Source organism: Molothrus aeneus, chromosome 25, assembly GCF_037042795.1.
Source record: "Molothrus aeneus isolate 106 chromosome 25, BPBGC_Maene_1.0, whole genome shotgun sequence".
Taxonomy (NCBI): Eukaryota; Metazoa; Chordata; class Aves; order Passeriformes; family Icteridae; genus Molothrus; species Molothrus aeneus.
The window spans coordinates 1,169,692-1,194,318 of record NC_089670.1 but is presented as its reverse complement, the minus strand read 5'-3'; the positions used below and the strand labels follow the sequence as shown (position 1 = coordinate 1,194,318).

The 24,627-nt window shown below is 56.0% G+C and overlaps 2 protein-coding genes across 3 annotated transcripts in view; one reads left to right on the top strand and one right to left on the bottom strand.

Moving 5' to 3' along the window:
* SHISA6 (shisa family member 6) overlaps positions 1 to 5,741 on the bottom strand; it is a 161,620-nt gene extending 155,879 nt beyond the window's left edge. For both annotated transcript variants that reach the window (XM_066565670.1, XM_066565671.1), the window contains exon 1: positions 5,062 to 5,741. In XM_066565670.1, the coding sequence (XP_066421767.1) occupies positions 5,062 to 5,741 (680 nt within the window). The remainder of the gene's footprint in view (positions 1 to 5,061) is intronic.
* Positions 5,742 to 7,621: 1,880 nt separating this feature from the next.
* The window catches only part of LOC136566397 (uncharacterized), an 86,828-nt gene continuing 69,822 nt past the window's right edge, over positions 7,622 to 24,627 (top strand). The window contains exon 1 of the mRNA XM_066565522.1: positions 7,622 to 7,670. Coding sequence (XP_066421619.1) covers positions 7,622 to 7,670 — 49 coding nt within the window. The remainder of the gene's footprint in view (positions 7,671 to 24,627) is intronic.

Below are 24,627 nucleotides of genomic sequence, written 5' to 3'. Positions count from 1 at the left end.
GATTCTGGGATTTTATGGCTGCATCTTTTTTGGTTTCTGTTAGTTCAGTCTGACCTGTGCAGTGAGGGGACAGGGCGCTTCAGAGGAGAGCCTCAGAAACCACCAGGATTAAACAACTCAAAGCAGGGCAAAGAGCAGCTGAAAGGCACCCGAGTGAGTCTGAGCAGAGTGAAAAAAGACAGAGCATAAAAACACATCAATGCAAAGAGACTGGAAGCAGGAGCAGCATCCAAGAAAGAAAAGCTCCTGCAGAGTCCCTGTGGCCAGGAGTGTTCACAGCACTCCCTCCCTGCCCTGGGGACCACGGGGTTTGATCCTTTGGCTCCAGCAGCAGAGAGCAGAGCTGAAGGAGCTGCCTGTGATCCCTGTCTCAAACACCAGGGCTGGAGAGAGGCACTGCTCACAACCTTCCCAGCTGAAAGCAGCTCCCTCCAGCAGCCCCTCGGCGAGCACAGGGCCCTGGGCTGTGGGGGATGCAGCCTGAGGAACACAAACCCTGCTGCATTTCGAGCTGTGTTTCTCACACAGAGCAGCAGCTCCTTGGATCTGGGAGCAGACACATCCATTGCCTCTGGTCCCTGCTGGAGTTCAGAGCCAAGGAGCAGAAACAAGCAGGAGTGGATCAATTAAACTCTGGTCTCTACATGGGCAAAGGATGTTCATTTCTAAAAGCTGGCAGTTATCACTCCCAGAGCAGGAGATGCAGGGGCTGAAGGGAAGAGCAGCACGGATCCCTTCCCTCTTTGCAGCAGCACAGATGCTGTGGGAGGAGGGTGAAGTGAAGCACAGCACGGAGCCTGTTTCCCTTCTCCCCTCCCCACCCCTCAGCCACGCTCCATGCAGGGCCAGATAAGGCCTCTCAGCAGCACACAGAGCTGCTTTGCTGGGAAAAATCCCTGTGCAGCTTCCCAGGAGAGCAGCTGGGCTCCCGCCAGTGCCCCAGGGCCAGCTCTGCCCCCGTGTCCCTCTGGCCCCAGCTGACCAGTGGGATGCACTGGGGATGCTTCAGTCCAGTTCCAATCTCTGCATCCCCAGCTCAGTGGCTGCTGCTGAGGCTAAGCAGGGGTCGTGGAGCAGGGCTACATCTGTGAATTATTTGTGTTCAGTAGCGTGGGGATGCAGGGTCGTGGCCATGGAGTGAGAACACTCTGTGTCATCCCTTTGTGCTGCGGAAAAACTCACCCAGCTTTGAAAGAACCAGCTGATATTCCCTGCTCAGAGATTCCCTAACTCACCCCCAGACCGAAAGTAAAACAAATGCCTCTAAAATTTCACTTAAGAAATGCTGAAGAAAAGAAAACAATCCTGGCAATGAGACAAAACCAAACCATTCTCAGCAATGCACGAGGGAGCATCAGCACACACAAAACTGCTGGGTGTGATTCTCAGAAACCAGCCCCAGCTTCCACCTGGAGCCCAGCAAAGTTCTGGCTGTGTAACCCCCAAAGCAAGAGGCAGTTCTGTACAGCCAGGCTCAAAGATCCTACACTTGCCAAAAAAATAAAAAAATAAAATTCAGTTCCATTGAAAGCATTACAAGCGTTTCTGGACAATAGGAATATTTCAGCTCCTGGTTTTCAAAGCACTTCCACTTAACTGCTGTTAGAAAGGCCTGAATCAGTGCTTGTGAGCCCAGAATCACAGCAGTGCCTTGCTTTAAAGGGACGTGGCAGTGCCTGGAAACTGGAGCTGATTCCAGCTCGGAGCTGCACACGCACAGCCAGCCCTTCACTGGCAGCTCTCCTGGGGATCTGCAAACCCTCCTTCCACCAAAAGACATTGCAGGAGCCCTGCCTCCCTCAAAATGTTCTCTCTCAGTGAGTTCAGGAGGATTTTCTATACAAGCTGGATGAGGAATGGGCAGAGGGATAACATCCACACACGGCACTGCTCTGTGAGCATTTACAAGGCAATAAAATTTCCACTGTGATCCTGCTCGTGGGGAGGTGCAGGGAAGTTCTCACTGATCTTCCCTGCCTGTGGGATACGAGCCCAAGAGGCTTTTTCCAGCCCCTGTAGCAAGTTGTGCTCATGCTGCTGCTCTGCTCCTCCCAGAGGATGCACACTGAGGTTTGATGCACTCGCCACCACTACAGAGAATTATTGTGGATGTCACACTTCACTCCAGCCGACACGACCTCAAACAGACAGAAATATCTGACCCCAACCTGCTTTCCTCCTTCCCTGTTCCTCCCCAGCAGCTGTCAGAGACAAAGACAAACCATTCCTCTCCTGGTATTTACATTCTGCTGAGAGCACCCAGAGCATTCAGCCCAGTGCAGGAGACGCGCTTCAAAATATTTAAACCCTCGTGTGATGTTGATCAAGTTCAGGTAACACAGCTCTGAAAGGTATAATCTTTTACCAGCTACCATATTATAGAAGTCAATCAACTCCTTAAAATGCTCTGGAAGTCAAGCTTCCCGAGCACTCAATCTGCCATTCATACTTCTACACACAGGTGAATCATTTCAGCAGAACTTATCTAAATAAAGCAAAGCAAGCATCAAAGAAATGAAAACATCAGGAAGAATCCAGACAAGTCTGGCAACACTGGCTCTGATTTCCAAGGGTGAAGGATCCAACCCTGCAGCAGGCTGGAGCTGGAGCAGAAGTAACATATGGACATCCAACCCAGATTTCCAAATTTAGTGTGAAGATAAGGCCCGGGCAAAGTTGCCTTGAAGCCAGAAGAGCTGGGCAGCTGGGGAACCATCCCTTCATTAACAAAACACGATTTTCTGGCTAAGCCACTTGCAGGACCCCTGCCTCTACACAGCTGTGTGTAGTTTTTAACACTGTGGAGTTAAATTCTTGCAGGGACCAGGGGCAGGTGGGATTTGGAATGGAATATGTGGGCCAGACCCTCAGCAAATATAAACCTCACCCTCACAGTGTGTCCTCACTGCAGGGAGGAGTCTAAATAAAAAACATAACCCCAAATAAATAAAAACTGTGTCACTCATCTCTTTTTCCTCCTAAAAAACTAATATTTCTCCCCCGAGTCTCTGTTGGTTGCAGCCGAAGTTCAGCCTTAAAAATATGGTCGATGATTTCAGGAGTTCTGATTAAAAATCTTCACTAAAATCATTTTTAGCAGGCATTATCTGCTAGAGTTGAGGACTTTCCCCCTGATGCCAGCACTGCTCTTTTAAAGAAGCCTCTCACCAGTTTTTATGTTCAGACACAGGCAGCTCTCACATTCACGGCACGCAAGCAGCACTCATCATTTGGAGGGACTTTTTCATCATAAAATAAAAATGAACTGAGAGAGAACACGCATTTGTCCAGGAGGAGGATTGCTACAGCCACCCGAGCTTTTGCTGTGCAGCAGGATCGTGTGTGCCACAGAAAGCTCCTGTCCTTACAGCAACGAGGGGGCAGCGAGCCCGCAGGGATGGGCAGGGACGGGCTGAGACCGAGACCAGAGGGATCTAAGAGGGACCGAGTGGAAAAGGGAAAGGACAGAGCTCTGCCACCACCAGAGCGTCCCCACACAGCCCCAGCGGCCCCGGGGGGAAGGCACCACCAGGGGGGCTCTGATCCATCCCCTCTGCACATCCCAAACTTCCCCCGGGGGTTCTGATCCCTCCCCATCCCCTCTGCACATCCCAAACTTCCCCCGGGGGTTCTGATCCCTCCCCATCCCCTCTGCACATCCCAAACTTCCCCCTGGCCGGGCAGGACAGGGCAGGGCAGAACCCGCGGGGTCTGACTGGCTCTGCTGTGCTGGGGGAGCTCTGGGGAGGCTGGAGGGGAGATGGGGGGGTCTGGGGGCTGCTGATGATCCCGGGGGCAGGGAGGGAGTGCCAAGGGCAGGAGGGGAGTGCCAGGGGCAGGAGGGATGTGGGGAGGTGCCGGGGAAAGAAGGAGGCGTGCAGGGTTCAGGGGAGCCAAGCCGGAATGCTGGGGGACACTCCGGGGGACAGGAGGGGGGTATTGGGGTGCCGGAGAACAGGAGTGGGCTCCGATGAGTAAAAATGGGTGCCGAGGTGCAGAGGGAGGCTCTGGGGGGCAGGAGGAGGTGCCGGGGGCAGGAGGGGGTGCCGGGGACGGCTCCGCGTGGAGCTCCGGGACGGACTCTGGACAGAGCGGAGAGCGGGGCAGCGCGGGGCTGTCCGGGAACACTCCGGGAATTATCCGGGAGCTGTCCGGGAACACTCCGGGAATTATCCGAGAGCTGTCCGGGAACAGCCCGGGAATTATCGGGGCGCTGTCCCGGAGCTCTCCGTGCATTATCCAGAGCTCTCCCGGAGCTCTCCCGGAGCTGTCCGGAGCTCTCCCGGAGCTGTCCCAGAGCTCTCCGTGCATTATCCAGAACTCTCCCGGAGCTCTCCCGGAGCTGTCCCGGAGCTGTCCGCGGAGCCGGTGCTGAAGGCGCGGCAGGAGAGCACAAACGCGGCCGCGGGAGGAGCCACGGGGCACCAGGACGGGCCCCGGGGTGGGCAGTGGGATGGCCAGAGGGGTGCGGGTGGCCCTGGTGGCACCGTGGGGAGGAGGAACTCCAGGGCAGAGGACGGGAAGGGAAAATCCTTTGTCCAAGGGAACCCTTGACAGCCCTCGCAAAGGGAAAACCCTCGGATAAATGACTCAAGGGGGACCCACCGAAGCGGCAGCACAAAGGGAAATCGTTCGGCCGGGCGGCACAGCCGTCAGAGAGCCATGGCACTGGGGAAACCCTTGGAAGGGCTGGCGGGGGAAACTCATGGAAAGCCAGAGCAAAGCGCAGAGACCCGAGTGGGTGCTTCACAGGGAGACTCCTCGGGCAGAGAGCTCGGCAGGAGAACCCCTGGGCAGCAGTGTAAAAACCGAGCCCTTGGACAGCAAAACCAAAGGGGGAATCCCCGGAGGAGCCATGCCCCGGGAAACTCTCGGGAGGCTGCACAGCTGGGAACTCAGAGAGCCCTCGGGTGGGCAGCTCCAGGGTTTCTGGCTTGACAGCACGCTGTCTTCCAGGGCGAGTGGCCGCAATTTCTCACTAGAGAAACCCTGAGCAGACTCTGCCAAGGGGGAGGCTCGGCGAGGGGGAGCAGGGGAAGGAGTGAATGCTCGCGAAAGTACCTGTGAATGTTCATCTCCCGGGGCGGGCGCCGCGCCTTGTCGTAGGCCACCTTGGCAAAGACGCCGGCGATGAGCACGAAGGCGATGGCCCCGCACGAGATGTACACGGTGGCGTTGGTGCTGTCCTTGTCCGGGTCGTACTTGTTGGCGTCCCCGTCGCCGCCGTCGCCGCCGTCGGCGGGCAGGGCGCCGCTGGCCGTGGTGGGGTGGGCCCACTCGGGGCTCTTGTAGTTGCGGCACAGGCTCTGGTTGAGCTTCTCGGCGCGCTTGTTGCAGCAGAAGCGGTAGAAGCAGGTGCCGCAGCAGTAGCGGAAGCCCGTCAGGCTGTTGTTGCACTCGAACTCCTTGTCCCACTGCCCGCTCACGTCGTAGTACCCCCAGCACGTCTCGTGGGCCGGGGCCGAGCCCCCGCCTCCGGGGGCCGCCTTGCCGCCCCCCGCGCCCTTGCCGCGCCCGGGCAGCGCCGTGGGGGCGGCGGCCCCCGGGCCCGCCAGCGTCTGGTTCAGGAGCTCCCTGCCCGGCTTCGGGGTCCGCCGCGCCGCCGCCGCCCCCTGGGTCCGGTTGCCCTTGGCGCGGGGGGGCCCGGCCGCCTGCGCGGGCAGCGGCAGCAGCGGCAGCAGGGCCAGGAGCTGCAGGGAGAGCAGGAGCAGCGGCAGCAGCAGCAGGTGCCGCGGCCCCATGGCGAGGGGCGAGGCGCGGGGGGCTCGGGGGGCGGGCAGGGGCGGGGGGGGCTCAGCGGCGCTGCCCCATGGAGCGGGGCGGGCGCGGGGGGCGCGGCCGGGGGTCCCGCTCTCGGCTCCTCAGCGGCGGCCGCCCGGCGCCGGGCGCTTCACGCTCATGCCGGCGGGCGGCGGAGCCCGGCGGAGCGCGGCTGGAGGCGGCGGGGTCCCGGCGCTGCTCCGGAGAGGGGCTGCGAGAGACGGGGAGAGGGTGAGAGCTCGGCGCGCCCCGCGCAGCCCGGCCCGCCCCCGCCCGCCCGCCCCGTGCCCACGGCCTTACCATGCCGGAGCGAGCGGGACTGCAGCGGGGCCGCGGGGCTGCCCGCGCTCCCAGCCCAGCCGGGGGCGGAGCGGAGCCGAGCCGAGCCGAGCCGGGAGCCGGGGAAGGACCGCCCACCGCTGCCGGGCCGCTCCTGACATCACCGGGACCGCGCCGCGCTCCGCCGGCACCCCGGCACCGCTCCGCCCGCACGGGCAGCGCCCGCAGCCCGCAGCGCCCGCCCGGGGCAGCGCCCGAGCGAGGGGCGATCCGCAGGGAGACGGGAAGGGGCTGGGGCCGGCGGTACGGGTAGGGGTGTGAGAGGGGTGTGAGAGCTGGTGCGCGTCCCCCGGGATGTGGTCCTGGCGGGAATGCGGTGAGTGACACTGGAGCTGTCCCCTGGGATGTGGTCCTGGTAGGAATGTGGTGGGTGACACTGGAGCTGTCCCCCGGGGGATGTGGTCCTGGTGGGAATACGATGAGTGACACTGGAGCTGTCCCCCGGGATGTGGTCCTGGCAGGGATGTGGTCCCTAAAGGTGTGTGTGAGGTGAGGACCCCCTACCTGTCCGCGGAGGTGTGGTCCCTGTGGTCCCTGCGGGAATGTGGTCCCTGTAGGTGTGTGTGACCCTGTCCCTGCGCCGGGGCAGTGCCCACAGCAGAGCCTCGTGCTGGGCACACCTTGTCCCCAGGGCTGTCCAGCCGTGCTGCCCCCAGGCCATGCTGTCCCCTGTGCCCTGCCAGCCCTGCACAGGACAAGCCTCTCCCAGGCTTCCCAGGACTGCTGCTCCAGCCTGGAGCTGTTGGCACCTCCCTGGGAAGGTGCACTGGGCCCGGCTGAGTGCCAGCCCCTGCTCCCTGATGTGCTCGGTGTGGACAGAGAGCAGCACTCCCACCCCAGCCCCACACACTCCCCACTCCTTCCAGCTCTTCCCGCTCCAGGAGAGCTCTGGGGTGCTGCAGGGGAGGGCTGGCCCTGCCCTGGGCTACCCAGTGACCCGGGCACGGCCACCACAGGTTTGCTCTGACCAAGATCCCTTCAGGCACAGCAGCTTTCACTGCTGTGAGCCACACAGGCAGAATTCCCTCAAAGCCCTGGTGCTTCCTCCGTGTCCCCCTGCAAACCCGACTAAAGCCTCCACAAACATTTCCTGAAGGAGCCAAGGTGCTGGCAGCTCTGAGGACACACAGAGGACAGCGAGGAATCCCAGCAAGGAGCAGCACACGGAGCTGGGAGCTGAGGGGATCCCTGCAGCTGCAGACAGGCAGTTTTCAGGAGAGCAGTGCAGGAGGAAGGGAGAACCACCCCTAAAAATCCCTTCTTGCACCCTGTGGGAATCATCTCCTCAAGCTACCGAGGTGTGAGTGCCCACAGCTCCTTTGATAACTCCCTTAGGAGAGCCCACAGGCTGTGGGGCTGGCAAAGAAAGCTTTGGCTGTGCCATCTGAAGCTGCTCTGGTGCTGGGGAGCACCTGGGGAATTGGAAAATCCCTTCATTGCTTGCTCACAGAAGGAAGGGCTGCTCCCCTTCCGTGGCTGCTGAGAACTGTGGATGAGGGAGGTGCCCAGGTGAATCCACACCATGGACAGTGGCAAAGGGAGGCAGCCCGAAGCCAGCGTGGCCACCCAGGGTGAGTCTGAGCTGGTTTGATTAATTCATGCACCCCTCTGAACCCCAACACCCTGAGCCCAGCTCCTCCGGGGATAATTCCCCTGGCATGAGTGACTCCAAACCCTGGCACCAAAGGCTGCAAAGCAGATTTGACTGATGCAGGGAGGCCATCTCCAAACTGAGAACCTTCCACGAGTCCTCATCCAATTCACCACAGAAACATCCTCAGCCCTGGGTTGCCTTGGAACTCTGTCTGTGCTTCTGCAAGGCTTTGCAGAGTGTGGGAGGCACCCAGATGGAACAACGCAGCTCCTTCCCTCACCTGGCTGACCCCTGCACACAGGAGTGGGGTCTCTGCAGTGGGGTCTGCTCAGGGGAGAGAGCTGCCACTCAAAAACTCAGCATCCTGATGCAGGCAGTCCTTGGGGGACAGATCCAATGGTTTGAGGCAGAAACAAGTGGCAGAGCTCTGTCCTTACACCAAACATTACAAGGGCACAGGCAGTGCCTGGTGAAACACTGAGGGTCAGGTTTTCTGCCCCATATTTGGGGGTATTTGGGGGCTGAGATTGGCTTTTCCCCCATGCCTGAACCAGCTGAGCCTTGGACTCCTGGTGCTCCTCTGTGCCACCACAGCTTTATCACACCGAGGGGACGATGAAACCCCACCCAGATGCCTCTGCCTCCTCCTGCTGCTCAATTTATCAACGCCAGAGCAAGCTAAAGAAGGACAGAGCTTCCCGGGATGGCCGGTATAATCCCACTGCCTTGCCTGGGGCCAAAATACCAGAGAGAAGAAGCTGAAGCAAATGTGAAAAGAAGGGAAGAGTCCCTATAGAGCAGCGTCGGATTTCTGGGACCTGCCCGGGGTTTGGAGCCGCGTTTCTGGCTGTGGGAGGCAAGGACAGAGGTTGAGATGCTTGTGGGTGAAATGCCTGCGCTGCACCCCCCCCAAGCCGTGTGACAGCGGCTCGGTGACAGCTCCGTCCCCACCTGCTGTCACTCCAAAACCTCCCGCACTTCCTCTTTCATCTCCCGTCCCATCCTGCCCGGGTTGTTTTCGGCAGCCTGACTGTTCCAGAGCTGTTTTCGTGTTTATCTCCTCTGCCGGCTGCTTTCATCTCCGAGCCGGAGCAGCCGCGGCTGCAGGCGGGGAAGGGAAGCGCAGGTCCACGAAGTCCCGGAATGCGATTCCTCCCCAGCACCCCTCCCTCAGCGCCCTGTCCCGCCCCTCCTCGGCCTCGGGTGACTTTGAGAGGAGTTTCTGACGACTCCGATGTGCTCAAAAGCTGATTCCTCCTCGCCAGGGGATTCAGCTGTGACCGTGAATCTTCATTAAAATGAGCCCAGCACTTCGGACCTAATTTTTCTTCTAAAATTAATGTAGCTACAAAAAGCTCCTGATAGGAGTTTGGGGGGTTATTTCTGCGGAGCTGGGTTCCTTCTTGCCTCAGTAGGGATGGGTGGATCCCGGGTTTGTTGCAGGAGGGAGGCTGCTTGTTCCAGGTGCCGAACAGGCTGAGCAGCAAGCAGGGAAATGCCAGGGGGACAAGCAGGCACAGGGGTGGCAGAGCCTCACACAGGCAGGGCCAGACGTGCTCAGCCTCTCCCGCAGCTCCTGAGCAGCTGCCTCAAAGGACAGGACAAGAAACCAGAGCCAGACAGGGACACCTCACCAGCTTTTCATGGTTGGGTTGTTCTCTGCTGCCTGAGAGGATGCTGTGGTTTGTGTGGTTTTGTACAATTGGAGGAGCTGGGATTCTCCTCCCCCATGGGAACGGCTCATTTCTCTCTCCCTGTTCCCACAGCCCAGTGCAGTGGCTGTCCCAGCTCTGTCCTGAGCTGTCACCTGCCCCTGGCTCCTGTTCTGCCTCACCCAGGGGCAGGGGGCTGCCAGGCTGTGCCCACCTGTGCAGGAAAGGTGCCACCAGCCCACCTGGGAGAGGTGCAGGGACTTCCCTGAGGCGTCCCCAGCGTTGGGGACAGGCATGGCAGCACTGCCCTCCCTTCAAACGGGGCCATCTGCAAGCAGAAGACGAAGAAACTTCTACAGCAAATTAGAAATCCCTCATTATTTATCCAGCTCTGCTCATGGAGAAGCCTTTAGAAAGTGCTTTTACCACTGCAATGCTGCAAAACCCCAAATTTTCCTAATACCCAACCTAAATTTCCCTTTTTTTTAGTTTGAAGCCATTCCCCCTTGTCCTGTCAGTCCAGCCTTATAAATCACCTCTCCATTTTTCTTGCTGGCTCCTTCCTGATATTAAAATCAGAAAAAAAAAAAAAAAGCCAGAAAATCCAGCACAGGGGAAACCCTCCAAACATTCTCTGCAAACTGTGGCACCCCTGGGGATGCAGGGAGAAAGAGGGGATTGGAGAGACCTCAGTGGGTTTCTCGTGCACTGTTTTCCTGTGTGATGGCTCCTCCAGGCCTGCCAGTCTGGCAAAGATCCTTTGATCTGCTTTGCTTCCTCCTTTGCCACCGCAAATGTGGGGCTTCTCCAGGGTTCCTCGGCAGCACACACCTGAGGGCTCACACCATAAAGATGGTAAAGACACAGGAGTTTTCCAGCAGAGCTCCTCCCTCAGCCCCCGTGCCAGGCAGGCAGATTTGGCCAGGAAGCAAAGGAGTCCCTCAGGCATGGCAGGGGTTTCAGAGAGGGCCACATCCACTCCCAGGCTCCCTGAGTCCCTCTGTTTCCCTTTACAGGGGAATTTTAAACCTTTTCTAAAGCCCCAGGGACGAGCCAGTTCTTCCCAGCAGCTCACGGGCCAGGTGAATGACTGGAAAAGGGGAGGACTCAGAAATCCTTTGAATAGAGCTGAGAGCTCTCTGAAATCAGGATATTTTTCAAGGCTGAGAGGGAGACCAAAGAAAGCAGAACCCCAGGCTTGCACAATCGAGAAAAGAGTGTGGGATGGAGCACGGTGTGCACGGCAGGCCAGAGCAATCCCTGCCAGGGGCAGGAACAATCGCAGATCCTGAGCAGGGGGCAGTGGGAGGAACAGCTCTGGGGCTGAGGCAGGCTCTGCTCAGGCAGGGTGCCCCTGGCTTAATGGGGATTATTTTCCTTAGGTCTTTGTGCTGCTGCCAATTCACTCCCCTGAGCAGACAAAGGAGAACTTCAGGAGCCCAATTGCTGCTGCCTGCAGCCAGCACAGCGCCCAGGAGAGGAGAAAGGAGCATCCCGGATGGGCAAGGAGCAGCTTCTGCCAGGGCTCCTGGCCCTGTGCACTCCAAACTTCTTCAGAAAACGGGGAAATTACAGGAGAAATTATCATAAATTATCATAAAACCATGGGATGGTTTGGGTTGGAAGAGATGTTAAAGCACATCTCACGAGCAGCACACAGTGGGTAAAGGGGGGGACACCAGTGACACCAGTGACACCAGTGACACCCAGCTGGGCAAGGAGCAGCTTCTGCCAGGGCTCCTGGCCCTGTGCACTCCAAACTTCTTCAGAAAATGGGAAAATTACAGGAGAAATTATAATAAATTATCATAAAACCATGGGATGGTTTGGGTTGGAAGGGACATTAAAGCCCATCCCATGTGCAGCACACAGTGGGTAAAGGGGGGGACACCAGTGACACCAAGTGACACCAGTGACACCAGTGACACCAGTGACACCAGTGACACCCAGCTGGGCAAGGAGCAGGTTCTGCCAGGGCTCCTGGCCCTGTGCACTCCAAACTTCTTCAGAAAACGGGGAAATTACAGGAGAAATTATAATAAATGATCATAAATTATCATAAAACCACGGGATGGTTTGGGTTGGAAGGGACATTAAAGCCCATCCAACGAGCAGCACACAGTGGGTGAAGGGGGGGACACCAGTGACACCAAGTGACACCAGTGACACCAGTGACACCAGTGACACCAGTGACACCAGCGACACCCAGCTGGGCAAGGAGCAGGTTCTGCCAGGGCTCCTGGCCCTGTGCACTCCAAACTTCAGAAAATGGGGCAATTACAGCAGAAATTATCATAAAACCATGGGATGGTTTAGGTTGGGAGGGACATTAAACCCATCCCACGAGCAGCACACAGTGGGTGAAGGGGGGACACCGAGTGACAGCCCCAAATCCAGAGCTGGAGGCCCAGCACCCGCGGCGTGTGAAGGATTTTCTTTGCAGGGCTGTGTGCAGGTGGCATTGCAAGCACCCCTCCCTCCAGCAGCTCCCTGGTTCCCTCTGCAAGGCCTTCCACAGGATTTCTCCTGTTTCTCCTGGCAGCGGGGAAGGAGGTGCTGGGACCCCAGGCTGCTCTCCCTGTGCCTGGGAAACCATTAGCAAACATGCCTGGCTCTGAGACTTTCCCATCCCGTTCTTATTAATTCTCCCTTTGCAATAATCCTCAATATGCTTCGTTTACATTCAACGAGCAAGAGGGGAGCACTGCCTTAGTTAATTTAACTCCCACAAATTCCCATCTCTGCTGGGGAGAGATTGTGCTTCCTAGCAGATAAAGCAGCTTCTTCATATTTCAAAAGGTTAGAGATTAGATCTGCTTACTGCTATGCTTTTATTAAAATTCCTATTTACATTTTTTTCCCCACCTTGATACAATTACAGAAAAGGCAGAGAGGAAATGTTTGAGCCAGAGCAATCCCTGAGCACTGGAATATCCCTGGGTGTCCATGGGTGTGGCAGGGGAGAGCCCTGTTTGCTGTCCCTGCAGGTGGACAGCTCCTCCTCCTCATCCTCCTCTTCCTCCTGCTCCACGTGCTGGGGGGTCAGAAGTAGCACAAAACCCGACCACAAAGCCTGACTGAATTCCTCAGGCCTGTAGCAAGAGGGAAGTTGAACAAGAAGGCTCCAGGGTGTCCTTACTGTGACCTTTCAGGACCTGAAGGGACTCCAGGAGAGCTGGAGAGGGACTGGGGACAAGGGATGGAGGGACAGGAGCCAGGGAATGGCTTCAGAATGACACAGGGCAGGCATGGATGGGATCTTGGGGATTGGGAATTGTGCCCTGGCAGGGTGGGCAGGAGCTGGGATGGAATTCCCAGAGCAGCTGGGGCTGCCCATGGATCCCAAGGCCAGGCTGGACACTGGGGCTGGGAGCACCTGGGACAGGGGAAGGTGTCCCTGGGACAGGGGAAGGTGTCCCTGACCAGGGCAGGGGTGAGATGAGATGATTGAGATGATTGAGATGAGATGAGATGAGATGAGATGAGATATGAGGTGAGATGAGATGAGATATGAGGTGAGGCTCTGATGCCCTGGACAGGTCCTGCTGTCAGTGAGCAGTGACACCAGCCCTGGCTGTCCAACAGCAGCTCAGGTTTCTCCCCACCACCTGTTAACCCCCAGGACCGAGGGAATCCATCAGGAGAAAAGTGGGTGCTTGGCACAGACATTTTCTGAGGTGTCCTGAGGTTTGCTCTGCCATGCAGAGCCAGCAGGAAAACAAAACCACCTGAGCGTGGCAGGCTCCAAAAAGAAGCATTTATTGAATGCTGTGTTGGTGGGGAACTCGAGCCACAGGAAATATAGACAGGTTTAAAAGGCTGTCAGACAAATCCACCCCAAATAACACCCCCAGGGCTCTCAGACACTGCTGCAGCTCCCGTCTGAGGAGATCTCTGAGGCTCAGCCTGCCTGGAGCCTGCAGGCACATGAGGAGCTGTGGATCCCTGCTCTCCTCCTCCTCCTTCCCTAAGAACTGCAGCTGCAGGATGTAGAAATCCCAGGGTTTCCTTGGGCCCAGGGCTCTCCAGGCCTCCAAGCCAGGGCGTTTTGTGCTCCAGAGGCAGGACAGGTACATCCAGGGGTTTGCAGGATTCCTTTCCTCCTGTGACATGAGGGACATCGAGCTTTGAAAGGGGCAGGAACCACCTGAGAGCTGAGTTGGGACCTCTTTTCCCAGAGAGATGGAGATCTCCCCCCTGGACACCTTCCCCCTGGACATCTTCACCCTGGACATCTTCCCCCTGGACATCTTTACCCAGGGGTCCCCAGGCCTTTTTGCCCCACTCTGGGCTCAGCTCAGTGGCTCTGACAGAGTCAGAGGACACAGCCTCGAGCTGCACCAAGGGAAATACAGGTTGGATAGCAGGGAAAAGTGTTTTACAGAAAGGGTGAGAAAGTTCTGGAATGTTCTGCCCAGGGAGGTGGTGGAGTCCCCATCCCTGGGTGTGTTTAACAAAGCCTGGATGTGGCACTGGGGGCCAGGGTTGAGTTGAGGTGTTGGGGATGGGTTGCACTCGATGATCTTGAAGGTCTCTCCCAACCCAGTGATTCTGGGATTCTGTGAATTCTGTGAATTCTGTGAATTCTCTGATTCTGTGTGATTCTGTAATTCTGTGATCCTGTGATTCTGCGATCCTGTGAATTCTGTGATTTTGTGAATTCTGTGATTCTGTGATTCTGATGGATTCTGATGGATTCTGTAATTCTGTGATTCTGTGATTCTGTGAATTCTGTGAATTCTGTGAATTCTGTGCTTCTGTGATCCTGTGAATTCTGTGAATTCTGTGATTTTGTGAATTCTGTGATCCTGCGAATTCTGTGAATTCTATGATTTTGTGGATTCTGTGAATTCTGTGAATTCTGTGATCCTGTGAATTCTGTGAATTCTGTGAATTCTGTGATTCTGTGAATTCTGTGATCCTGTGCATTCTGCGAATTCTGTGATTTTGTGCATTCTGTGGCTCTGTGCTCAGTCCCTGCGCCCCGCTGGCCCTGCCCTCCCTCTCTGAGCAGCATCAACCCACAGCCAGACCCCGAGGCAGCCAACACCACCTGCACTGAGGGCTTAGCAGGAGCATCTCTGAGCTGGGGGTGCTCCCTGGGGCGAGCAGGGGCTGGGCACAAGAGCCCATCTGGCAAAGCCTGGCCCAGGTGAGCTCAGCTTTGCAGTGAGGTGTCAGTGGAGACAATCCCAGGCCTGACAAACCCAGGACAGAGCACAGTGCAGGAAAACTGAGGCACTGGCAGCTCTGAGGTGTTGATGTAACACCAGAGTGGAGCTCGTGAGTATTTCTGCCCTTGTGCTGCTTGATTTAATTACCAGAGAACGGAAAATGTGGCTCGAGAGGGGTAATTACAGAGTGAGGGTGAATTGCTCGGGGGTAAACATAAAATATTCCCCAGGGAGTTCTGGGGAGCCCTGTGTGATGCCCAGCAGGGCCAGGGCTGCGCCCACCAGGCTGGGCTGAGCAGCCAAAAGGCTCCTTCACCCCAGGTCTCACCATTTTTCCCACTCTGTCACCTGCAGGATGAAGCTGTGACCTCTGCTGACAAATCCTGTTCCAGTGTCCCCCTGAGGCCCTGCTGGGGGACACTGCCCACTCCTGGGGCTTTCAGCCAGCAGGGAAAAGAGGCTGTTGGTAAATGTTATAAAACACAAGAGCCATTGGAGTAAATCTTTGCTGTGCTGGAGTGATCAGCTGTGGGACGAGTTCCAGGGACAAAATGCCACCAGCACAGGCAATGTGTTTCTGCTCTTCTCGGAAGAGCAAGCACGGAGCTCTCTTCCCACCCCAAAAATAACCAGCTGGATTTTTCAGGATGCACAAGCAATGGGTCTTTTCTGGCTTTACTAACCCCAGGATAACCATGGTCTCCAGATCTTCATTTTTCTCCAGCAAAGCCACCAAAAACCCACAGATGTTTAAAGTCCTCCCTTAAACTGCCAGGACATTCGTTGTGCTCCACCCTTTCCCCACCTCATTCCCTGCCCTCCTTTTATTTTCCTATTTATTAATTAACAAACAGGATTCATTATTTAATCAATTTATTAGGATTTTAAAAACTTTATTAATATAATAATACTTATATTATTTATATTAAATAATAATATAAAACCACAACATAGAAATATAATATTAAAATAAATCTAAACATAAATATGCTATTTATATTAATAATTTTTATTGATCTAAATATTAATAATAAAATATAATATAAACACAACAATATAATATAAAACACAACATGATATAATATTAAAATAAATCTAAACATAACTATAAATATACTATTTCTATTAATACATTTTATTGATCTAAATATTAATAATAAAATATAAATCATAAGGATTTTATTATTTAATTATTATCTATTACTTTATTTTCCTATTTACGTTTTTAGGAGACGCCTGAAGCTCCCCGGGCTGCTCTGGGGCGCAGCAGAGGTGGTAGTTTGGTTCATGAATCCCATTTGCCGGCAGTGGCGTGCCAGCAGCCTGTCCCCAGCTCTGTGTCACAGCTGCTGTGGCCCTGGGCTGCAGGGACACGTGGAGAGGGGCAGGTGTGGCAGCACAACCCCAATGCTGCTGCTGCTGGGGGGAAAGGGCACAGGGGAGGCAGGGCTGGGGCAATGAAACCTCTTCTTCCTCTTTTCCCTCTTCTTCCTCTTTTCCCTCTTTTTCCTCTTTTCCCTCTTCTTCCTCTTTTCCCTCTTTTCCCTCTTTTTCCTTTTTTTCCACTCTACGTTGCATACAAGATAAATAATAAAAGAAAAATAAAGATAATAATAAAAAAAAAAGATAATAAAGATAATAATAATAAAAAAAAGGCCTCAGAAAATACGGATTAGGCTCCAGCATCTCCCCACATGCCCTGCCCCTGTTCCAGCCCTCGACATTCAGCCATTAATGAGTCCTTGTTGTTATTATTTACTCATCAGGCCTTTATTAGTGACATGCAGCCCGGTTCTCTCACACTTGCTTTGTTCTTTGGTGAGATTTGATGGGGCTGTTGGTTCCCTTGTTTACAGCCCTGCTGTAATCCCGGCCCCTCCCTCGGTGTTTAGTGAAGGGATTTACTCCAAATTGTTCGCCGGGATTTTCTCCTCCAGCTGAGGGATAAGAAGGGTTTGGAGCTGTTTCATTCCAGTCGTTCGTACTAATTGATATTTTAGATCAAATGGAGGAGACTTCACTGGCCTAAGTGGCTGTTAGTGAGTCAGCGGCTCCTCTTGGAGGAATGGAACCCATGGATTTTGTCACAGACACAAAAAGGGACGTTTTGAGTTCAAACAACAAATCCTCAGTGCAGCCACGAGCCCCAGGGAGATGGGGATGAGCTCTTACACCCCTGTGGGAGACACCAGCCCTCCCTGGGCTCCCAGCAGTGTGCCGAGGTCGCTGTCCCCAGGTGATGATGTCCCCAGAGGTGTCACCGTCCAGGAGTCCTCGGCAGCTCCCAGGAAATCCAACAGAAGCTGAACCACACACAGCAAAAAAAGGATCAACCCCTGCTCCTCTGGGCTCCACAGCAAAGCCAAACATTCCCCTGGGCACAGCATCCCAGTGGGATTGTCCTGTGAGCACAGCATCCCACTGGGACTGTCCCCTCCCTGAGCACAGCATCCCACTGGGACTGTCCCCTGGGCACAGCATCCCACTGGGACTGTCCCCTCCCTGAGCACAGCATCCCACTGGGACTGTCCCTTCCCCTGGCACAGCATCCCAGTGGGACTGTCCCCTCCCTGGGCACAGCATCCCACTGGGACTGTCCCTTCCCCTGGCACAGCATCCCACTGGGACTGTCCCCTGGGCACAGCATCCCTCTGGGACTGTCCCCTCCCTGAGCACAGCATCCCACTGGGACTGTCCCCTGGGCACAGCATCCCACTGGGACTGTCCCCTCCCTGAGCACAGCATCCCACTGGGACTGTCCCCTGGGCACAGCATCCCACTGGGACTGTCCCCTCCCTGAGCACAGCATCCCACTGGGACTGTCCTGTGAGCACAGCATCCCACTGGGACTGTCCCCTCCCTGGGCACAGCATCCCACTGGGACTGTCCCTTCCCCTGGCACAGCATCCCACTGGGACTGTCCCTTCCCCTGAGCCAGCACAGCTGCACTCCCCGTCCCTGCACCCTGCAGCTCGTGGCTCCCCCAGCTCTGGACATGGAAGGACACCTCTGGACAGATGTCACCCCAGGCTCTGGACAGATGTCACCCCAGGCTTTGGCCAGGTGTCACCCCAGGCTCTGGACACCTGCAGCCAAGTGCCAGCCCAGGCCTGGAATAAGGAGTGGACCCAGCCAAGTGACAGAGGCAGTGCCAGCCCAGAGCAGGGCTCCGTGTGCTGCTGAGTAAATGCCTGCACTAAGAATAGCTCCTTCCAGCCTTGCTGCTCACCCACCTTATCCTGCTCCAATTACCTGCCTTAATTTACTCCAGCTGTTCCTCCAGAGCTCCATGATCTATTTTCCACCCCCTCCTGGTTCCTGCCTGATTTCCCTGTGTATTTTACCATTCCCCACTGGTTTGTGGCTGGAAGTGCCTCTCCTGGCAGGAAGGCTGCTCCCAGCCTCGCTGTGTTCCTGTCCCTCCCGCTCTCAGCAGGCTCTGCAGCACATCCAGCTGCTGGCAGCATCCCTGCACAGGGCATTCATGCCAGGGAGCACTTGTTCCTGAATGAAACTTCTTGTCCTGAGCCGTTCCTGTCTCTCTCAGCAGACGGGTTTGAGGAGGAAAGCCGCAGTCTGAGCTCCTGGTGCTCCGCTGGAAGCCTGGCTCAGCTGTTATGTCCCAAATCAGGGGAATTTCTCCTCTCCCAGTCCAGTCTGGGTGGGAATCCTTGTTCCCACAGCAGGGCCATGGCACCGTGGCTGTCACTTGGAGGGGCAAGGCCAGCCAATGGTGCTGTTCCCTAATTTTATCTTTGGAGAAGGAAAAAACAGTGATGGGGACAGATTTTGGTAGAGCTGGAGCTGCAGAGCTGCTGTGCTCCAGGGATGAATCCCAGCACAGATCTGATCTCCTGCCCCCTCCACAAACCCTTCACTGCCAGGCCCGGGAGCAGGAGGAGATAAAACAATGAGATTGCAGCTGGGAGAGGCTGAGAGAAGGGTGGGAGCAGGAGGGGATGGAGTGGGATTGGGTGGAGCAGATGGGAGTGGGTGAGGGTGGGGTGCAATCCTGTGGGAAAGGGATGGGATGGGATTGGGTGGGACAGGAGCAGAGTGGAACATATGAGAGTGAGAGTGGGAGGGACGGGGAGGGAGCAGGTGGCAGCAGGATGGGACTGGGTGTGACTGGGTGAGATGGGAATGGGACTGGTTGGGATCAGAGTGGGATGAGATCAGGGATGGGACTGGCGTGAGATAGGGTGGGATCAGGGGCGATGGTTGGGATCAGGGATGGGATCAAGGGTGATGGGATGGGATCAGAGATGGGATCAGGGATGGGATCAGAGATGGGATCAGGGGTGATGGTTTGGGATCAGGGATGGGATCGGTGGGGATCAGGGATGGGATCAGGGATGGGATCGGGGCGATGGTTGGGGTCAGGGATGGGTCAGGGAGGATGGGTTGGGATCCGGGTTGGGATGGGCGCTCCCGGAGCAGCGCCCGGAGGCGGCGGCCCGCGGCCAGCACCGCTAGGGGGCAGTAACGCACTGCCCGCGGCACCGGGCGGCACCGAACGGCACCGACCGGGACCGAACGGCACCGACCGGGACCGACCGGCACTGACTGGGACCGAACGGCACCGAACGGGACCGAACGGCACCGACCGGGACTGAACGGCACCGACCGGCACTGACTGGGACCGAACGGCACCGACCGGGACCGACCGGGACCGAACGGCACCGAACGGCACTGCCCAGCTGGCACGGGCAGATGCAGAAATCTTTATTCCTTCAACGGCATCTGCTCCACCTCAGAGCCCAACTCCCCGGGCGGTGCAACAGCTCCTCCTCCACAAGGAGACTCTGGGCTCGTGTTGATCCAGAGCACGGAGAAATGGGAATTTCTGACGCAAACCGGGTTATTTGGGACCGTCCTACCCAGCTCTGCAGGCTGGAGACGCGGCTCGCTGCAGAGCTGGCAGCTCCCTGACAAGCAGCCAAGGGATTACTGCTTCCCTTCCTGCTGAAGCTCCCGGGGCTTTGCTCCCTCTCCATCCCTCCTCTCGGGAGTGTCACACACTCCGTGCCTTTCATCTGCTGCTGGCAGGGTGCTCCAGGTGCCAGGAGAACAGCAGGGAGGGCTTGGGAATGGGTCCCACCTGGGCAGGGCCCTCCTTGTCCATCCCACTGCCCACCCCTCTGCCCCCATACAGGGAATCATCCCCAGCCTGCCGGGGCTGTTCTCCTTAGGAATGCTCCTTTCCCTCAGCTGGATGAGGTGTGTTCCCATCCTGTCCTTGGGCTGAAGCTCTGGCACCTGCCCAGGAAGGCACAGCCACGGCTGCAGGTGGAGGGAGCTGTGGGTTCCAAGCTGGAGGAAAGCCCTCCCAAACCCTGGCGGTCAGGGCGCTGCAAACGGAGCAGAACCGCCTTGGGTGGATGAGGACACTGAGCCAAAGGGGTCCAGAGTCCTCCTGGAGGCTCTGCCTGCAGGCTCCTGCTCGGGGACACCCTCTCTGAGCCATCTGGATTAAAGCTCTGCACGAGCCCTGAGCCAGAAGGAAAAGGACATTTCCTCCTCATGGCAGCAGAGCCAGCAGTGGTCCCAGCCCTGCACTGACCTTGTCCTGTGCCTCCCATCACTCCCAGACCTGTGCCCCGCACAGAAAGGCAGAGCTGGTGCTTTGTCACAGCCATCCCACACCTGGGAAGAGGTGACGAGGGCCTGGTGACCCCCTCAGCACCTGGGTCAGCTCCTCACTGAAATCAGGGCACGGAGGCAGGAGCAGAGGTTTCAACAAACAAGAATTTCAATCTGAGGGAAAAGGGTGGGCAGCAGGGAGGGGAGGGGAGGGGAGATTCTGCCCCACCTGCACTGACCCCACCTGCAGAGCTGCCCCAGCACAGGCAGGAGCTGGAGCTGCTGGAGAGCCCAGGGAGGCTCCAGGATGATGCCAGGGATGGAGCAGCTCTGCTGGCAGGAGAGGCTGGCACAGCTGGCATTGCTCACCTGGGCAGGGGAAGCTTTGGGGTGAGCTCAGGGTGGCCTTGCAGGGCCTGAAGGAGCTGCAGGAAAGATGGAGAGAGAGAATTGCCAAGGGCTGGGGACAGGACCCAGAGAATGGCTTCAGAGTGACCCAGGGCAGGGCTGGATGGGAGATTGGGAATTGGGAATTGTGCCCTGGCAGGGCTGGATGGGATATTGGGAATGGGGAATTGTTCCCTGGCAGGGATGGATGGGATATTGGGAAACAGGAATAGTTCCCTGGCAGGGCTGGATGGGATATTGGGAATGAAGAGTTGTTCCCTGGCAGGGCTGGATGGGATATTGGGAATGAGGAATTGCTCCCTGTGAGGGTGGGCAGACCCTGGCACAGGTGCCCAGAGCAGCTGGGGCTGCCCCTGGATCCCTGGCAGTGCCCAAGGCCAGGCTGGACAGGGCTGGGAGCACCTGGGACAGGGGAAGGTGTCCCTGGGACAGGGGAAGGTGTCCCTGGGACAGTGGGAGGCGTCCCTGCCATGCCTTTAAGGACAATCTTTAATGTCCCTTCCCACCCAGGACATTCAGAGATTTATGTATTCATGTTCTGTGAAAGCCCCACAGCAGCAGCAGCAGCAGCTCAGGGGGCTCGTGCCCTGCAGGGGAGGCCTGGGGGCTCCCTCCTGGTGCCCCTGGCCTGGGATGTGCTCTGGGAGAGCATCACAAGGAGCTTTGGGAGCCTGCACAGCTTTGGGAGCGAGCAAAGGAATCCCAGCCTGAGCTAATCCAGCCTCTGGTCAATATTGGAGTTTTGCTCACCAGGTATTTTAAACCCCCACACTCCAAATATTCACTTCCCAAACCTTAAAGACTTTAAAACGACAGGAAAATACACTTACCTGGGGAAAAGAGCCACGAGAAAGGTCACTGGTGTTTAAAAGGCACCAGTCACTGTTTTGTTTAACTCTTAAAGGATCGTTTATGAACACACTGGAGGAACCTGGATTTGCCAGGGCTTGTTTGCTTACACAAAGGATTTTCTGTGGATTCCTCCAGCTGCACAGGCTTTAACCTGTTCCTGCCTGGGCTCTGGCTGTCCAGCCTCCACCAAAGGCTCCAGCCACAGACTCACCCATTTTTCCTGGCTTTTCCAGGCTCTGAGCCTGCTGGTGGGGAGGAATTCTCAGTGCTGCAGGGCACAGAAGAGCAGATCCTGTTTCTGGAAGGACACCAGAACAGTGGCTTGTGTCTCACTGGGATTAAAAACGTCAATTTTACAATAATCCATGAAGAAAACAGCCTTTTTTAACTTCTAGCTTTCCTGGATTTTCCCTTCTGTGCTCCTTAGGGTGCAGTGCCACTTCCCCAAAGCTCCCGTCACCCCTGAGGGTGCTCAGAGCTCTGCAGCACCACTCCCAGGTGCTGGCCACATCTGCCAGCCTGCCCTGGGCACTGTCACTCGTGGGTGACTGCATCCCTGCCCGAGCAGCCAGGCAGAGCATTTCCACATCAGCAGCTGCACTGCCAGCACAGCCACAGCCACTGCACGCCTTGCCTGGGCTCTGGGACACAGGGACGTGTCCTTTCTTCATGGCAGGGACATTTCCTGCTGTTCTTGTGAGGGACATGTCCTTTCTTCATGTAAGGAACATTTCCTGCTGTTCTTGTGAGGGACATGTCCTTTCTTCATGTAAGGAACATTTCCTGCTCCTTGTGTCAGGGACATGTCCTGCTCCTTGGGTCAGGGACATTTCCTTTCTTCATGTGAGGGACATTGCCTTTCTTCATGTAAGGAACATTTCCTTCTCTTTGTGTGAGGGACATTTCCTTCTCCTTGTGTCAGGGACATGTCCTTTCTTCATGGCAGGGACATTTCCTGCTCTTCTTGTGAGGGGCATGTCCTTTCTTCATGTAAGGAATATTTCCTGCTCCTTGTGTGAGGGACATGTCCTGCTCCTTGTGTCAGGGACATGTCCTTTCTTCATGGCAGGGACATTTCCTGCTGTTCTTGTGAGGGACATGTCCTGCTCCTTGTGTCAGGGACATTTCCTTTCTTCATGTGAGGGACATTGCCTTTCTTCATGTAAGGAACATTTCCTTCTCCTTGTGTCAGGGACATTTCCTTTCTTCATGTGACAGACATTTCCTTTCTTCATGTGAGGGACATTTCCTTTCTTCATGTGAGGGACATGTCCTTCTCTTTATGTGAGGAATGTTTTCTTTTCTTTGTGCCAGGGACATCTCCTGGTCTTCCTGCAAGGGACATTTCCCTCTCTTTGTGTTCCTTTCTTCATGGCAGGGACATTTCCTTCTCTTCATGTTAGGGCCATTTCCCTCTCCTCATGGAGAGCAGAGAAAGGACTGCCTGGACCAAAGCACCTTTCCTTTTCCCTTTCCCTTTTCCCTTTCCCTTTTCCCTTTTCCCTTTCCCTTTTCCCTTTCCCTTTTCCCTTTTCCCTTTCCCTTTTCCCTTTTCCCTTTTCCCTTTTCCCTTTTCCCTTTTCCCTTTTCCCTTTCCCCTTTTTCCCTTTCCCTTTTCCCTTTTCCCTTTCCCTTTCCCTTTTCCCTTTTCCCTTTCCCTTTTCCCTTTTCCCTTTTCCCTTTTCCCTTTTCCCTTTTCCCTTTTCCCTTTTCCCTTTCCCTTTTCCCTTTTCCCTTTCCCTTCCCTCCCCAGCCTCCCTTCCAGCCCATGTTTGCCCCCAAGGGCTTGGGATAAAGGCTCAGCCCATCAGGCTGGGCTCCTCCTGAGGCTGGGGGCAGTGCCAGGGGCTTTGTGCCAGGCTTCAGCTCCTTTGTCATCCTTGGAAAACTCTGGGAGAAGCAGCAATCAGTGCCCAGGAGGATGAGGAATGGGCTGGGCCAGGCCAGGAGAATCAGAAATGAGAATGAGGAATGGGCTGGGCCAGGTGAGGCAATTTCTGCTGGGATTCTGGGCTATGAATGGGAGCTCTCTCCACCCCTTAGCAAAGCACGAGGGGTGCACAAATATCATTTCCACTTTTCATCCCAGAGGCAGCTTTTCCTCTCCTTTAGTGGAGCTTTGGGGTGAGCTCAGGGTGGCCTTGCAGGGCCTGAAGGAGCTGCAGGAAAGATGGAGAGAGAGAATTGCCAAGGGCTGGGGACAGGACCCAGGGAATGGCTTCAGAGTGACCCAGGGCAGGGCTGGATGGGATATTGGGAATGAGGAATTGTGCCCTGGCAGGGCTGGATGGGATATTGGGAATTGGGAATTGTTCCCTGGCAGGGCTGGATGGGATATTGGAAATTGGGAATTGGGAATTGTGCCCTGGCAGGGCTGGATGGGATATTGGAAATTGGGAATTGTGCCCTGGCAGGGTGGGCAGCCCTGGCACAGCTGTGGCTGCCCCTGCATCCCTGGCAGTGCCATCATAACCCAGAGTCCAGGCTGGGGATGCTGTTCCTTGGGGATTTGGCTCCTGGTGCTGACGCTGCTCCTGCACCACCCAGCAGAGCCCTGAGCTGGAAATGTCAATATTCCCTGGAAGATTGGGAATTTCAGAGCTTCCCATGGCACAGCCCAGCCCTCAGCTCCCTCCTCCTCCTCTGCCACTCTTGGATCTTTGGGCTGAAATTTTCCACCTCGGGGTTCTGGCAGAGGCTGAAGCATTCTGCTGTGTCTCATCCACACAACTCTGCTATTTCTGAGCCTGAGCTGGAGACAAAAGGCCTCATTTTGATAAGACAAGGAACACTGGAGGCTCATTCTTTGAATAATTCCAGCTCTTCTGTGCTTTGGAGCACAGAAATTTCACAGGAAGCTGAGATCTTTCTTTCATTTTTTTTCTATGAGAGGAAAGCGTTGAGCTGAGTGTTCTCCAAGGAGCTGCTGTTTTGCAGCTGGACCTTCCCTGCCTGGAGGCAAACACACACACACCTCTGGTAGTGCCCAGCATATTCATTCCCCTCCTGCTCCTCCCTGAATTCATGCAGCACACCCTTCCTGCATTTGATGATCCCTGGGGTTTTTCCAGCTCCAGCAGGAGAGTGTGGGGCTCTTTTCTGCTCCCTGAATTGGATCCCTGCTGCTCAGGGTGCAGGAGCCTGAAAGGAAGGAGGGAATCCTGTCCCTGGTGGAGAGGAGAGCAGATTTGGGGTTTTTAACCAAAACAGGATGCAGGGAGTGAGGGCAGGGGGAGCCAGGGGAGCTCTGACTGCAGCTCCTCTG